This window comes from Borostomias antarcticus, assembly GCF_949987555.1.
Source record: "Borostomias antarcticus genome assembly, chromosome: 15".
Taxonomy (NCBI): Eukaryota; Metazoa; Chordata; class Actinopteri; order Stomiiformes; family Stomiidae; genus Borostomias; species Borostomias antarcticus.
Window position 1 is genome coordinate 1,843,701 of NC_140248.1, and position 16,058 is coordinate 1,859,758.

At 48.3% G+C, this 16,058-nt stretch overlaps 1 protein-coding gene across 1 annotated transcript in view; it reads left to right on the top strand.

Moving 5' to 3' along the window:
* Nucleotides 1–18: 18 nt before the first annotated feature.
* The window catches only part of tmem132e (transmembrane protein 132E), a gene marked incomplete at its 3' end in the record, with an annotated part of 143,363 nt that continues 127,323 nt past the window's right edge, over nt 19–16,058 (top strand). The window contains exons 1-2 of the mRNA XM_084449528.1: nt 19–142; nt 1,424–2,378. Coding sequence (XP_084305654.1) covers nt 64–142; nt 1,424–2,378 — 1,034 coding nt within the window. The 5' untranslated portion in view covers nt 19–63. The remainder of the gene's footprint in view (nt 143–1,423; nt 2,379–16,058) is intronic.

The following is a 16,058-nucleotide window of genomic DNA, read 5'->3' on the forward strand; positions in this document are numbered from 1 at the left end:
TCTCGTTGAAATGGATATATCACTGTTTTTTTAAGGATATTCTTCAATGTGAACTCGTGGAATATGGGAGCGTTAGTGTTGGATTTAGGCTCTGCGGGAAGGCTCAGGCACTGTTGTGCTCAGTTCCTGGTAATATTGATAAGTATGTCATCACTGCTGTTTTCTCTCTTGATGACTGTGGCCTATGCTGAACAAATTGTATTTTAATCCTCGGAGGGAACTTTATGTTGAATTTGTTCTCTCTTTCCTGAGTTTGTCCTATTTTTGTTAGTTTCTGCTTCCAAAATGCCCTGAATTATAATGCACTGTTTATAATTTGTTGTTATCTTCTCCCTACATCTTTTAGACCTAGTTTATGATTCGTCTGTTCATTTGTTTCTCTGGTCAATTCCAGTCAGAGAATCGGTGTGTTATCGATCGAGCGTTTGGTCTCGGGCTGTTTATCTTGTAAGCATGCATGATAAAGATCGGAGACAAGTAGTTTGTTAACGTGTACTACACATTTCATTGGACAGCCTGCCTGCAAGACACTTGACATATATTGGCCTGTTATCGGATGATTAGAGTGTATTGTCCTTTTCACCTTTCACCCTAGCCTGGCTGAGTGAGCTGGGGTAACCTTTGTGACCCCACTCCATCTGTCTCGTTCTCTCTTACACCGTCTTATTCTCTCGTTCTCTCTTACACCGTCTCATTCTCTCTTTCTCTCTTACACCGTCTCATTCTCTCTTTCTCTCTTACACCGTCTCATTCTCTCTCTTTCTCTTACACCGTCTCATTCTCTCTCTTTCTCTCTTACACCGTCTCATTCTCTCTTTCTCTCTTACACCGTCTCATTCTCTCTTTCTCTCTTACACCGTCTCATTCTCTCTTTCTCTCTTACACCGTCTCATTCTCTCTCTTTCTCTTACACCGTCTCATTCTCTCTCTTTCTCTCTTACACCGTCTCATTCTCTCTTTCTCTTACACCGTCTCATTCTCTCTTTCTCTCTTACACCGTCTCATTCTCTCTTTCTCTTACACCGTCTCATTCTCTCTTTCTCTCTTACACCGTCTCATTCTCTCTCTTTCTCTCTTACACCGTCTCATTCTCTCTCTTTCTCTCTTACACCGTCTCATTCTCTCTCTTTCTCTCTTACACCGTCTCATTCACTCTCTTTCTCTCTTACACCGTCTCATTCTCTCTCTTTCTCTCTTACACTGTCTCATTCTCTCTCTTTCTCTCTTACACCGTCTCATTATCTCTCTTTCTCTCTTACACCGTCTCATTCACTCTCTCGCTGTCTCTCCTTCAGCACCCACAATCACACCCATTCTCTCTGAATAGATCTGCTACCTGTACCAACAGTATGAGGAAAAATTCCAAACATTTTTTTAAAACTCTTCTCCCTCTCTCTCTCTCTCTCTTTCTCTCTCTTCATAGCATTTGCAGGTAAGCTCTCCCCGACCAGCTCCGACGCCCTCCTCAGTGCTTCGGCGGTCACGGCCACTCTCACGCCGCCCGACATCTACCTGCCCACTACCTTCAAGCTCTCCAACACCCAGCTGGCCTTCTTCATCCACGAGGCCAAGACGTCAGGACACAGCAGCAGCGGCGGTGGTGGGGGTCCAAGGAACGGACACCCCCTACAGCGCTCTGAGAGCTTTGTGGTTTTCCAGACTAAGGAGCTGCCGGCCGTCAACATCACCTTTGGGCCTTATGCTCTGGACCAGACCCTGTCCAAGGAGCTCCTCCAGCCGGCCAGTCCGCTAGACATCCCCGGGCGGCTGACAGTCAACTGGAAGGTCCGGGCCTTCATCGTCCAGTCCAGGGTGTTCTCCAGCAACCCCACCGTCCAGGTACTCTTCTACATCGCCGGCCGCGACTGGGATGACTTCAAGGTCCAAGACAAGCTGCCCTGCGTCCGGCTCCACGCCTTCAGGGACGTCCGGGAGATCAAGACATCCTGCCGGCTCAGGGGAAGCCTGGCCCAGTGTCTGGCCCAGCTGGCGCTGCCTGCGGCCTGGTTCAACACCAACGTGGCTCCGCTCGGCCGGAGGAAAGGCTCCAGCGATGGGCTGGACTCCCTGACCAGCGAGACCCTGCAGGTGGAGCTCTACTACACACTCCACGAGCCGGACGGGGCGGGGGTGTGCGGGGAGAGCTCTGGGCGGCGGGGGGGGGGCGGGTCCAGGGGCGAGCTGCCATCCCATCACCCCCTCCTCCGCATCGGGAGCATCAGCCTCTACCAGTCCAGCCAGGAGCAGCTGGTGGTGGACAAGCAGCTGGACAAGAACATGTTCCTCAGGCTGCCGGAGAAACCGCTCAAGCCCGGAGAGATGCTCAACATCCTCCTCTACCTGGCGCCCAACTCCACCGTGGAGCAGTTCACCCTCAAGTGAGTCCTCTTTCCACTAAGCGCCCGTGTACAGTATGTTATCCATGCATCAGTGATGTTCGGACATACAGTTGAACGTTTAAGAGTCAAAGTAGCATATAATCACACACATCATTCATCCTCCTTAAATAGTCTCTCGTCACCAAGTCCAGAGATGTTTGGGTGGGTAATTATACCACAGGTATGAGGGGAGAGACTTAGAAATAGAAATGGAGTCTGCTCAGACTTTTGAAGTGACGTCTAAAGGTAAAAAACGGGAAACTTTTTCTTACGTAATATGGGAACTTAAAGAGGCTAAACACTGAAGAAGCCAGAGCCGAAGTGCGTCTGTCAGGTCTGTCCACCATTATGAATTAAAGAGCAGAAACATAGTTGAGTGCGGACCCTTCTTTATTTTTTAACTTAAAGCAAAGCTATTAAAACAGTACTCCCAAGCATTGGATGTCACTTTGAAGTCTGGTTTTTGGTGTGTCTGTCCAGTGACAAAAAAAGTAATTGCTGCCTCATTATCATACAATCTCGGTAGAAGACTTATTCCCAGAGAAACTTCTCATTTCACCCATGATAACACGATGGAGCCCTGATCTGCTCCCCTAGAGGTCAAAGTCAAGGTCAAGGTCAACTTTATTTATAAAGCACGTTTAAAATCAACCGAAGTTGCACCAAAGTGCTGTACAATATATAAAATAAACTAAAACAAAAAACAGAATAAAGTGCACATAATCACAGAACAATAAAAGGACAGGACACAAAACAGGACAAGGGATGTAGGCTATTAGGCCTCAAAAGCCAGTGAAAACAAGTGCGTTTTAAGCTGAGACTTAAAGAGCCCTAGGTTCTGTGCGTGTCTAATGTGTGGAGGGAGGCTGTTCCAGAGCTATGGGCCAGCCACCGCAAAAGCTCGGTCACCCTTGGTCTTAAGTCTTGATCTAGGGACTGTTAAAAGAGTCTCGGAGGAGGACCTCAGGGTTCTAGATGTCGCCCGAACTTGAATCAGTTCAGCCAGATAGTGGGGGGCAAAACCATGTAGAGCCTTAAAAATAAACATAACATAAAAATAAAGATTTTAAAATCAATCCTGAAGCGAACAGGAAGCCAGTGGAGGGAGGCCAGCACCGGTGTGATGTGGTCCCACTTCTTGGTTCCAGTCAGGAGGCGTGCAGCAGCATTCTGGACCAATTGCAGGAGCCTCAGCGACCGCTGGTCAAGGCCCACATACAAGGCATTACAGTAGTCCAATCTTGAAGAAATAAAAGCATGGATGACTGTCTCCTTAAGAGAGAGGTACGGTTTCAGTTTGGATAAGAGCCTCAGCTGGAAAAAAGAGCCTTTAACCACAGAGCCAATTTGTCGCTCAAAATTAAAACCAGTATCAAAAGTGACACCAAGACTTTTAATAAAAGAGCGATTCTTGGCAGCGAGGGGCCCTAGGTTGCTAACATGGCTGTCTTTATGACCAAACAAAATAACCTCGGTCTTCCCATCATTCAGACTAAGGAAGTTTAAGTCCATCCATGACTTGATGTCATTTAGCGCAGATGTTACAGGCTTAAAGGAATCCTTACAGTTCAATTTCAGGGGGAGGTACAGTTGGACATCGTCAGCATAGCAGTGGTAAGACACATTGTGTTTCCGTAGAATGGAACCCAGGGGCAGCATATATAAAGAAAATAATAAAGGGCCTAAGATGGATCCTTGGGGGACACCGCAGGTGAGGGGGGCCACACTAGAGGAGAACTCACCCAGCTGGACAGAGAAGCTCCTATCAGTCAGGTAAGACTGTAGGAACATGAGAGCAGCACCTTTAATGCCAGCACACTGTTCAAGGCGGGTAAGAAGGGTCTTGTGGTCCACAGTGTCAAAGGCCGCGGTCAGATCTAGTGTAACCAGGATAGCAGCACACCCAGAGTCGACAGTAAAAATAATATCATTAAAAATCCTTAAGAGAGCCGTTTCAGTGCTATGAGCAATTCTAAAACCAGACTGGAACTTCTCATACACATCATTCATCGCTAAAAAAAGTGCAACTGAATGGAAACAATCTTTTCCAGTACTTTGGACAAAAAAGGCAGTTTAGAGATGGGCCTAAAATTAGAGAGAACAGTTGGGTCCAGACTAGGCTTGTTGATTAGTGGCTGCACTATAGCATGTTTAAAGGAAGCTGGAAAGACTCCAGAACTAAAACATGCATGGACCAGAGTAAGAATAAAAGAGCCCACTGAATCAAGTGGTACAGACTCCTATGGCACAGTCTGTGAATGAATGAACATCATGTTCAAATCTTCTTGAATCTTTAATTAAGACCAGGGCTTTGAGAAGGTGAGGCAAGTAAAAATAGATAAAGAGCCAGCATAACGTGTATTAATTGAGATCTGTTCAAATTAAGTTCACAAACTGACCCAGTTCTTGTGGAATTAGAGCTTAGAGGTTTCATCTTCGCTGGCCTCAAGGTTCTCACTCAGAATATTCTGCTTTCGTCAACACAATGGGGAAGGATAGAGCTGCTCAGACAAGAAAATGATTATTTAAATCCATGAAAGCCTGAGGAAAATTAGCCTTTTTCTTCTTCGTTCCCCTGAAATGAGAAAACTAGAGGGGGTGGGGCCAATGTGAACCGGTATCTGAGGCATGGCGGTGAAGCGCTTGGTAAACACACCGCCTCCTTAATCATCATGGAAACTCTCACACTTCATTTGAGGAATTCACCATGAATTAATTAGTCTCAGTAACTTATTAAGCCCCAACAGGAACGATACCCCAGTGATTTATGCAGGCCAGGATAGTTCATTAGCGTTATCTCTCCGTTCAACATGAGCGACTCCAACCACAGCCTCCTGATGGAGGGTTAACTTGTGTACAGACTGTGTGTGTGTGTGTGTGTGTGTGTGTGTGTGTGTGTGTGTGTGTGTGTGTGTCGTTGCCCACATGTACCCATGTATTTGTGAGGGACATACTTTTTGTTGAGCGTATTAAGGGATGGATAGACTTTCTCCTGTTCCTGTCAGAAACCTCTCCCCAGGCTGAGGCCCTGCCCGCTGTATGGCTGGCCTGGGACCAGACGAGGAGGAGGAGGGAAAGAATCCCCACCATTAGTCTTCACCCCAGCAGAGCAAGGTCTTTACCCAAGATGGTCCAGATAATCCCTCAGAGAGAGAGAGGTGTTTGTCCATCATCTCAGGCCCTGTTCAGCCCTGAGGGATCGGCGCTATACTAACTAATGGCTCAGAACACATGAGAGAACTCTCGGTTCTGAATGATAATTCATATTTAATCAATGAAATGACGGAGTCAGAAGCGTACCATGTCCATTTCACCTCTTATCGGATCTTGGACTTTGGTGGATCTTGTGATTTTCACATTACCGCCGTATGTCCTCATGGCGCAGTTTACCACCGTCTGTCTCCCTGAGGCGGCAGTGGGGAGGACGAGGGGGGGAGAGGGGGGGGGGGGTGGAGAGGAGGGGGGAGGAGAGGAGGAGGGGAGGAGAGGAGGGGGAAGGAGAGGAGTGGGGAGGAGAGAAGGGAGGAAAGGAGGAGGGAAGTAGAGGAGGAGGGAGGAGAAGAGGGGGAAGGAGAGGAGGGGGGAGAAGAGGAGGAGGGAGGAGAAGAGGGGGGAGGAGAGGAGGAGGGAGGAGAAGAGGGGGAAGGAGAGGAGGAGTGAGCAGAAGAGGGGGAAGGAGAGGAGGAGGGAGGAGAAGAGGGAGAAGGAGAGGAGGGGGGAGGAGAGGAGGAGGGAGGAGAGGAGAGGGAAGGAGGGGGGAGGAGAGGAGGAGGGAGCAGAAGAGGGGGAAGGAGGGGGGAGGAGAGGAGGAGGGAGCAGAAGAGGGGGGAGAAGAAGAGGGGGAAGGAGAGGAGGGGGAGGAGAGGAGGAGGGAGGAGAGGAGGGGGGAGGAGAGGAGAAGGGAGGAGAAGAGGGGGAAGGAGAGGAGGGGGAGGAGAAGAGGGGGAAGGAGAGGAGGGGGAGGAGAGGAGGAGGGAGCAGAAGAGGGGGGAGGAGAGGAGGAGGGAAGGAGCTAAACCTGATGCTGAGACCACTCAGCTCAGTGGGGGGCAAATAAATGGGCGCCGGGAGCCGACCCTTGACTCTGCACAAAGAGAAGATGATTAAAGACACAATAAAGAAAGTCTTTAAATATGAATTGACCCCCAGTGGTCTGCTTCTCCTCCCCCTCTCTCTCCCCCCGTCTGCTTCTGCCTTCGAGGGCTCGTCTGCTGGTGCGTTTCACACGGCGCGGCAGAGTGGTGAAGGGAGTTGTGACTTCTGGAAATGCCCTTTTGATTGCACTTATATCGCATTTATCCAAAGAGCTTTACAACGGCCTCTCACTCACCCATGCACACACAGTCACACACCAATGGCGGCAGCTGCCATGCAAGGTGCTAACCTGCTCATTGGGAGCAATTTGGTTCAGTGTTTTGCCCAAGAACACTTCGACATGTGGACAGGAGGAGCCGGGATTCAAACCCCCTACCCTACGATCATTGGACGATCCGCTCTACCACTAAGCCACAGCCGCCCCACTCTTGAGTCCCGCGTGCCGTCATGACAGGCGTGCACGTGCGCGCGCACGTGTGGGTTTACGCAGACGGGAGTTCAGTGTTCTGTTTCCATGGCAATGTGACAAAGCAGCGCAGTATTAATGCCGTCCAGCTTGTGTGCGTGATGGTGTGCAGGGGAGATGTGATTAATGACGCCCGCTGTTAGCTGGAATGGGAGGGTGTAGAAGAGGGATGAGCACATACTGGAGGAGAGCAGAGTCCTATGTGGACCTCACTGATATTTTTAACTTTAACTCACAGTACAAACTGATGACTCAACAATATTCAATGAACTGTAAATAAAACTATGTCTTGTGTGGACAGACTGGCCTCTGAGTGTGGGACACAAAAACACCCCCGGTAACAAACCAGAGATTCTCTGAGCTGGAGGAGAAAAGTTAGTCAGCGCCCTGGGCGTGGTTGGAATACGCTCCATGAAGGAGGACCCGGGAGCGGTCAGGCTTATCTGCAGTCACCTCAGGTCTCTGACGGCAGGAGGACCCGGGAGCGGTCAGGCTTATCTGCAGTCACCTCAGGTCTCTGACGGCAGGAGGACCCGGGAGCGGTCAGGCTTATCTGCAGTCACCTCAGGTCTCTGACGGCAGGAGGACCCTGACGGTTCCTCCCAGGGTCCCCAGACGGTTCCTCCCAGGGTTCCCAGACGGTTCCTCCCAGGGTCCCCAGACGGTTCCTCCCAGGGTTCCCAGACGGTTCCTCCCAGGGTCCCCAGACGGTTCCTCCCAGGGTCCCCAGACGGTTCCTCCCAGGGTCCCCAGACGGTTCCTCCCAGGGTCCCCAGACAGTTCCTCCCAGGGTTCCCAGACGGTTCCTCCCAGGGTTCCCAGACGGTTCCTCCCTGCCCTCGTCTCTCAGCTGGTATCAGTCAGAGAAATACCCTCTGAAGCCCCAGGTGAACTCTAGCTGCTGTGCATCTCTGGGTCGGGCCAGGAGGCTAGGAAGGGACAGAGGACGTTACATGAGGGTCTCTGCCCGGACACTCATTATTTAATACGTTTTAATAAAATTAAAAAATCTTTAAAATCCTGTCTGAAATCCAAAGTACAAAGCCTGAGTAGGCATTAGCATGTTTATTCTGCATCATCCAGGGCTTGAACTCACAACCATAGGCAAGGCAAGTTTATTTGTAAAGCACATTTCAACAACAAGGCAATTCAAAGTGCTTTACATGAGACATTAAAAGCATCAAGACAAAGTGCAACAGATAAAAGGTCATATAAAACGAAATGCAAATCAATTAGTGAATGCTAGTTAATCTTCACTTTTTTCTCTTCACATTTTTCTACCATGACACCAAGGGAAGGTTGAGTCAAGTGAGAAGCTAGCAGTTTGGCCTTCACTTGATCTTCTAATAAAACCTGTACAAAAAAACGTTCTAAAAGTTCTACAAAAGAATGTTCTCAAACAAACTGAAATCACACGAGGCCTTTGGCAGCCTTCATGCATGTACTGTATGTATTATGTTCATGAGTGGCCGGGGTTTAAAAGGTTTTTTGGCTTGTCTTCCTAATTGCCTACCTAATCAATCAATTTGGCCGGATGTAGTCCTAGGCGGGGGTTGGGTGGGATTGCCAACAGCACAATGTTGCACTATAGGATTGTGGGTAGTGTATTTCTATATTAGAGTAACAGTTTCAGGGGGACGGGATTAGGACAGAATTCAAAATACTGTCAAATTGTATTTGAGATACTGTGTAATTCTGAAAAGAGTCACTGCAGCTACCATGTCAGTAAAATGTCTTTTTTTTCATGAACGTTGGAGATTTTGCAGTGAATATGAGGAGAGCATGGCTTCAGATCGCTCCTAACTATAAAAAAAAAGGATAAATGTCCTAATTTACACATAGTGATGGGAATGAGTTGTGGGACTCTGGAATGACCAGACATTCACTGATTGATTGACTGGGTTGAACACAGGTGGGACTGATTAGCAGACAAGACTGGTCAGATGAAGAGATGCAAACCAGATGAACAGTAACAGTTCCTGCTACAAATTAGGAACAAGCTGGCCTGATCTAGTGAGAGGCTGTACTAAGCATTTCTTAACTACTAGAGGGTGACAAACTAAAAATACAACAAAGTACAACTATACTGGGATACTCCCCTAATGAGAAACTGTGCATAATGGCCAATAGCTCAGCTAAATTCTGTCAGCAGAACTGCCTGTATTTTTTCCTGTATGAACAGCAGTCATTTGACGGGACAAAATACTGTCAATAAATTACTTTTAAAGACAACATTCTGAAGAATTTCACACATCTACCATATCATGAGATTTTCTTTTTTTCATGAACATCGAAGATTTATTTATCGAGTATTTGCAGTAGTTGGGTACAGTATTGTTTACAGTAAAACATTTTGATGTGCTATGAGCACAATTTTGGATATTTCAGCAACAGCTTTTGTGGCTGGCTCAAAACTCATCTCTTCAAGAAGTACTACAACAACCCCCCCTACTAAGCACTTATTGTATTTTAGATTGCTATTCTTGCACTTTGCCTTCAGCACTAGATTATGCTCTTAATTACTTGTTTTAGAAAGAAGATGCACTTGTAAGTTCTGGCAAGTAGTAGTACATTGGCTTTTCCTACGTTAAATGCAATTATTGTTAGTAGCTTTGGATAAAAGCATCTGCTAAATGACTGTTATGTAATTTAATGTGGAGGACAGTCTGAAGATGTAGTGTAGCAATTGAGGTGTCAATTGACCAAAACATGTGGGAGGAGTAGGGTTTGATAGGTTTTACAGTTATTGAGAAAAACAGTGATGAACTTCATAATTCCTGTCTGCTCAAAGGATATGGACGTTTCTACTCACTTGGGCCATGTTGGTGGTGGTGATAGCATGTACGACCGACGTACGTATGATTTCTTAATGTTTCAAACTTTAGACTGTTGCTGTAGCGCCACCATCAGGACTGTTGGCCCACAATGCTAGTTGAGGACTTCTGGCGTAGGACTGGACCTGTGTGCAAAGTTTGGTGATTTTTCATGCATGGGAAGTCAGACGTCCTAGGAAGAAGAAGAAGATTCAGAATATTGGTAAATAGCAGAGCGAGCGAGAGCTGAGGCGGTCCATAATGAGTTATGTACAGTCAGGGGGAAAAGGTTGTCAAGAAAGCTATTTACAGTTGCAGTGTGAGCAGATATCCAATTCCTTCAGACCTTGAAGACATAAAACTCACAAGCGAGATGTAAGTGGTGGATATTAAAAGGAAGGGCCTGAGCGTTTGAGCGTGGGTGTATAATGTCAGGACAGCTGCGCTTCATGGTGCGCTGCAGCGTTTGAGAGGGTCAAACTAAGAGGAGGCTCGGTGGCGGCTCCCTGCATTCGGACCACCCTACTGTACACAAGACCACCCTACTACCCTACTGTACACGAGACCACCCTACTACCCTACTGTACACAAGACCACCCTACTACCCTACTGTACACGAGACCACCCTACTACCCTACTGTACACAAGACCACCCTACTACCCTACTGTACACGAGACCACCCTACTACCCTACTGTACACAAGACCACCCTACTACCCTACTGTACACGAGACTACCCTACTGTACACAAGACCACCCTACTACCCTACTGTACACAAGACCACCCTACTACCCTACTGTACACGAGACCACCCTACTACCCTACTGTACACAAGACCACCCTACTGTACACGCGGACCACCCTACTGTACACAAGACCACCCTACTGTACACAAGACCACCCTACTGTACACGCGGACCACCCTACTGTACACGAGACCACCCTACTGTACACAAGACCACCCTACTGTACACACGGACCACCCTACTGTACACGAGACCACCCTACTGTACACAAGACCACCCTACTGTACACGCGGACCACCCTACTGTACACAAGACCACCCTACTGTACACGAGACCACCCTACTGTACACGAGACCACCCTACTACCCTACTGTACACGCGGACCACCCTACTGTACACGCGGACCACCCTACTGTACACAAGACCACCCTACTGTACACGAGACCACCCTACTGTACACAAGACCACCCTACTGTACACGCGGACCACCCTACTGTACACAAGACCACCCTACTACCCTTTTGTACACAAGACCACCCTACTACCCTACTGTACACGAGACCACCCTACTACCCTACTGTACACAAGACCACCCTACTACCCTACTGTACACGCGGACCACCCTACTGTACACGAGACCACCCTACTGTACACAATACCACCCTACTGTACATGAGACCACCCTACTGTACACAATACCACCCTACTGTACACAAGACCACCCTACTGTACACGCGGACCACCCTACTGTACACGAGACCACCCTACTACCCTACTGTACACAAGACCACCCTACTGTACACGAGACCACCCTACTGTACACAAGACCACCCTACTGTACACGCGGACCACCCTACTGTACACGAGAACACCCTACTACCCTACTGTACACAATACCACCCTACTGTACACAAGACCACCCTACTGTACACACAGACCACCCTACTGTACACAAGACCACCCTACTGTACACGAGACCACCCTACTGTACACAAGACCACCCTACTGTACACACGGACAACCCTACTGTACACGAGACCACCCTACTGTACACAAGACCACCCTACTACTCTACTGTACATGCGGACCACCCTACTACCCTACTGTACATGCGGACCACCCTACTACCCTACTGTACACAAGACCACCCTACTACCCTACTGTACACGAGACCACCCTACTGTACACGAGACCACCCTACTGTACACGCGGACCACCCTACTGTACACAAGACCACCCTACTACCCTACTGTACACGCGGACCACCCTACTGTACACAAGACCACCCTACTACCCTACTGTACACGCGGACCACCCTACTACCCTACTGTACACGAGACCACCCTACTGTACACGCGGACCACCCTACTGTACACGAGACCACCCTACTGTACACGCGGACCACCCTACTGTACACAAGACCACCCTACTACCCTACTGTACACGCGGACCACCCTACTGTACACAAGACCACCCTACTACCCTACTGTACACGCGGACCACCCTACTGTACACGAGACCACCCTACTACCCTACTGTACACAAGACCACCCTACTGTACACGAGACCACCCTACTGTACACAAGACCACCCTACTGTACACGAGACCACCCTACTGTACACAAGACCACCCTACTACCCTACTGTACACGCGGACCACCCTACTGTACACAAGACCACCCTACTACCCTACTGTACACGCGGACCACCCTACTACCCTACTGTACACAAGACCACCCTACTACCCTACTGTACACAAGACCACCCTACTGTACACGAGACCACCCTACTGTACACAAGACCACCCTACTGTACACGCGGACCACCCTACTGTACACGAGACCACCCTACTACCCTACTGTACACAAGACCACCCTACTGTACACGAGACCACCCTACTGTACACAAGACCACCCTACTGTACACGCGGACCACCCTACTGTACACGAGACCACCCTACTACCCTACTGTACACAAGACCACCCTACTGTACACACGGACCACCCTACTGTACACAAGATCACCCTACTGTACACGAGACCACCCTACTGTACACAAGACCACCCTACTGTACACGAGACCACCCTACTGTACACAAGACCACCCTACTACCCTACTGTACATGTGGACCACCCTACTACCCTACTGTACATGCGGACCACCCTACTACCCTACTGTACACAAGACCACCCTACTACCCTACTGTACACGAGACCACCCTACTGTACACGAGACCACCCTACTGTACACGCGGACCACCCTACTGTACACGAGACCACCCTACTGTACACAAGACCACCCTACTACCCTACTGTACATGCGGACCACCCTACTACCCTACTGTACATGCGGACCACCCTACTACCCTACTGTACACAAGACCACCCTACTACCCTACTGTACACGAGACCACCCTACTGTACACGAGACCACCCTACTGTACACAAGACCACCCTACTACCCTACTGTACATGCGGACCACCCTACTACCCTACTGTACATGCGGACCACCCTACTACCCTACTGTACACAAGACCACCCTACTACCCTACTGTACACGAGACCACCCTACTGTACACGAGACCACCCTACTGTACACGCGGACCACCCTACTGTACACAAGACCACCCTACTACCCTACTGTACACGTGGACCACCCTACTGTACACAAGACCACCCTACTACCCTACTGTACACGCGGACCACCCTACTGTACACGAGACCACCCTACTGTACACGCGGACCACCCTACTGTACACGAGACCACCCTACTGTACACGCGGACCACCCTACTGTACACAAGACCACCCTACTACCCTACTGTACACGCGGACCACCCTACTGTACACAAGACCACCCTACTACCCTACTGTACACGCGGACCACCCTACTGTACACGAGACCACCCTACTACCCTACTGTACACAAGACCACCCTACTGTACACGAGACCACCCTACTGTACACAAGACCACCCTACTGTACACGCGGACCACCCTACTGTACACGAGACCACCCTACTACCCTACTGTACACAATACCACCCTACTGTACACGAGACCTCCCTACTGTACACAAGACCACCCTACTGTACACGAGACCACCCTACTGTACACACGGACCACGCATTGCGTGGGGCCCGGTTCCCTCGCCGGGCCCCCGTTCGCCTGCTGTGGAGCCGGTACCGGTTCTCCTGCCCTCGGGGAAGACTTGGTATGAAATAATTTAAACATCCAGCCAGTGGTAAAGAATAAGGTCTTGTAATTGGAGAGAAGCAATGAAGATTTTGAGTACAGTTAATTGAAAAATGAAACAGAGTTTTCTGTGGCTTTTTATCATACGTTATACAAACAATATTCTGTAAACAAGCAAGATTGACAACAAGCAAGTCCAATAGGTACAGTTATCTATAAATTGTAGGTTGGTGGGGACTTCATTCCAATCACTGGGCTTCATCCAGCCCAACAATGATTTTGTGGTCAAATAACCAAGGTCACATTTGTACTTAACTGACCTTTTTATTTTTCCATTCACCTTGCTCTTTCCATTTATACCGCGATGGCGTGATCACCATACAGGTCATGCTCCAGTCATGGAGAGAATGAGATGACATGACATTCGATTGAGTGGGTGCACACACACGGTGGGCTGGGGTCTCTGTGTGTATTTGTGTTTGTGTATTGTTTGTTTATGTATTTGTGTTTGTGTGTGTATTTGTGTTTGTGTGTGTATTTGTGTTTCTGTGTCTATTTGTGTGTGTGTGTGTGTGTGTGTGTGTGTGTGTGTGTGTGTGTGTGTCTGTGCCTGTATGCATGTCTGCACAGGCACAGTATGTGTGTTTGCCTGCAAAGCCACCGCAGGTGAGAGCATTATATACCCATTATTCTTCATTTTCTAAGGGCCGTCTTCAACAGAACAAAACTACTGTCAGGCCATGAATGATGATATCATGTGTAACTTCAACATGGAGACTCACAACAGGAACCCTCAGCCAGTCTATCTGACCTGAACAGACAGGAACCCTTTAGCCAGTCTATCTGACCTGAACAGACAGGAACCCTTTCAGGAACCCTTTAGCCCGTCTATCTGACCTGAACAGACAGGAACCCTTTAGCCCGTCTATCTGACCTGAACAGACAGGAACCCTTTAGCCAGTCTATCTGACCTGAACAGACAGGAACCCTCAGCCAGTCTATCTGACCTGAACAGACAGGAACCCTTTAGCCAGTCTATCTGACCTGAACAGACAGGAACCCTTTAGCCAGTCTATCTGACCTGAACAGACAGAGGTCCAGTCCTCAGAGGAGGTTTTCATTACTCTTACAGTATTACTCAGTCACTGTCAATTTCTGTCTGTCTTTATTAGATATCTATCCTATTAGATCTTGGAAAAGTCCCCCCCCCCCTCTCCCTCCCTCCTTCCTCTATCCCTCCATGTATGCCCCCTCCACCCTGTTAAGAGTTTAGACAAGGCCAAGATAAGAACTGTGTTTCTCTCCACAGGCTCTCTCTGTATTTACCTGCCCCCCCCCCCCCCCCGCCTTCTCACAAACAGACAGGAAGAAAAGGCAGGGTGGGTTACAGAAACTGCACAACGAGGTGTCTTTTCCTCTTTTAATGATCACAGCTGCGCCCCGCAGGAGAGATTACTCTACCCCATACAGGTTCAAAGGCGCTTGTGGAGAAGTCCGATTTTTCCTATCTTTGATATGATGCACCGATGCCAAAGGCTAGACACGTGACATCTACAGATGAAGCTCTGAACCCTTTGAGAGGAGGAAACCTCGTCTAACCCCTGGCGAGCTGTTGAAACATTTTGTTCAGTATCATTGATGTTACCCAGTTTATGATGTCAGTCAGTTGTAGGTCCTAAAACCAAAACATCACAAAGTCTAAAATCTTTGTGTTTACACCATGTTTTCACCTGGCTTACAGCCGTGCCAACGTCATCACTGCAGTTGAGAGCATGGATACACTTTATTTACTCTTTATCCATTATAACCTAAGTCTAGATAATTAGTTAAAGGAGTAATATGGTGATTGAATGTGCCACTTGACAGTAGTCTTTAGGCAACAACAAAACAAATGTGCATACTTTTAGTATTATTCTGTCATGTAAAAATATTTTAAAACATATTTTTGCAAGACTAAATTTGCCACTATAAAAGTTCACCCAGAATGTGTGGGCGTGTTCATGAGAACTGTCAATCAACTGATGTAATCAACCGATGACAGACCATGCCCCGCCCCCCACTTGTCAGCCTGACCAGATGGCTGTCACTTGGTGTCCTCATCTTTTCGTTTTGTGGAGTTGACTATGAGTCTAATGCTTGAATTAGGCCTACTGGTAATAATGCTTGCTTAAAAAAATCATATACAGACTTGAAACTTAAACTTGTTACCATAGGTACCATGATAAGCGCTCATCTTGGGAAACTGCATTTTCAAAAACTAGCTAGTGCTAGTCCTATCCCCAACTGAAAATATTGATCTAGTGATTAGTCAACCCATTGCTAAATCCCAAACTACTAAGCTATCCCATAGGAATGAGCCTATAACC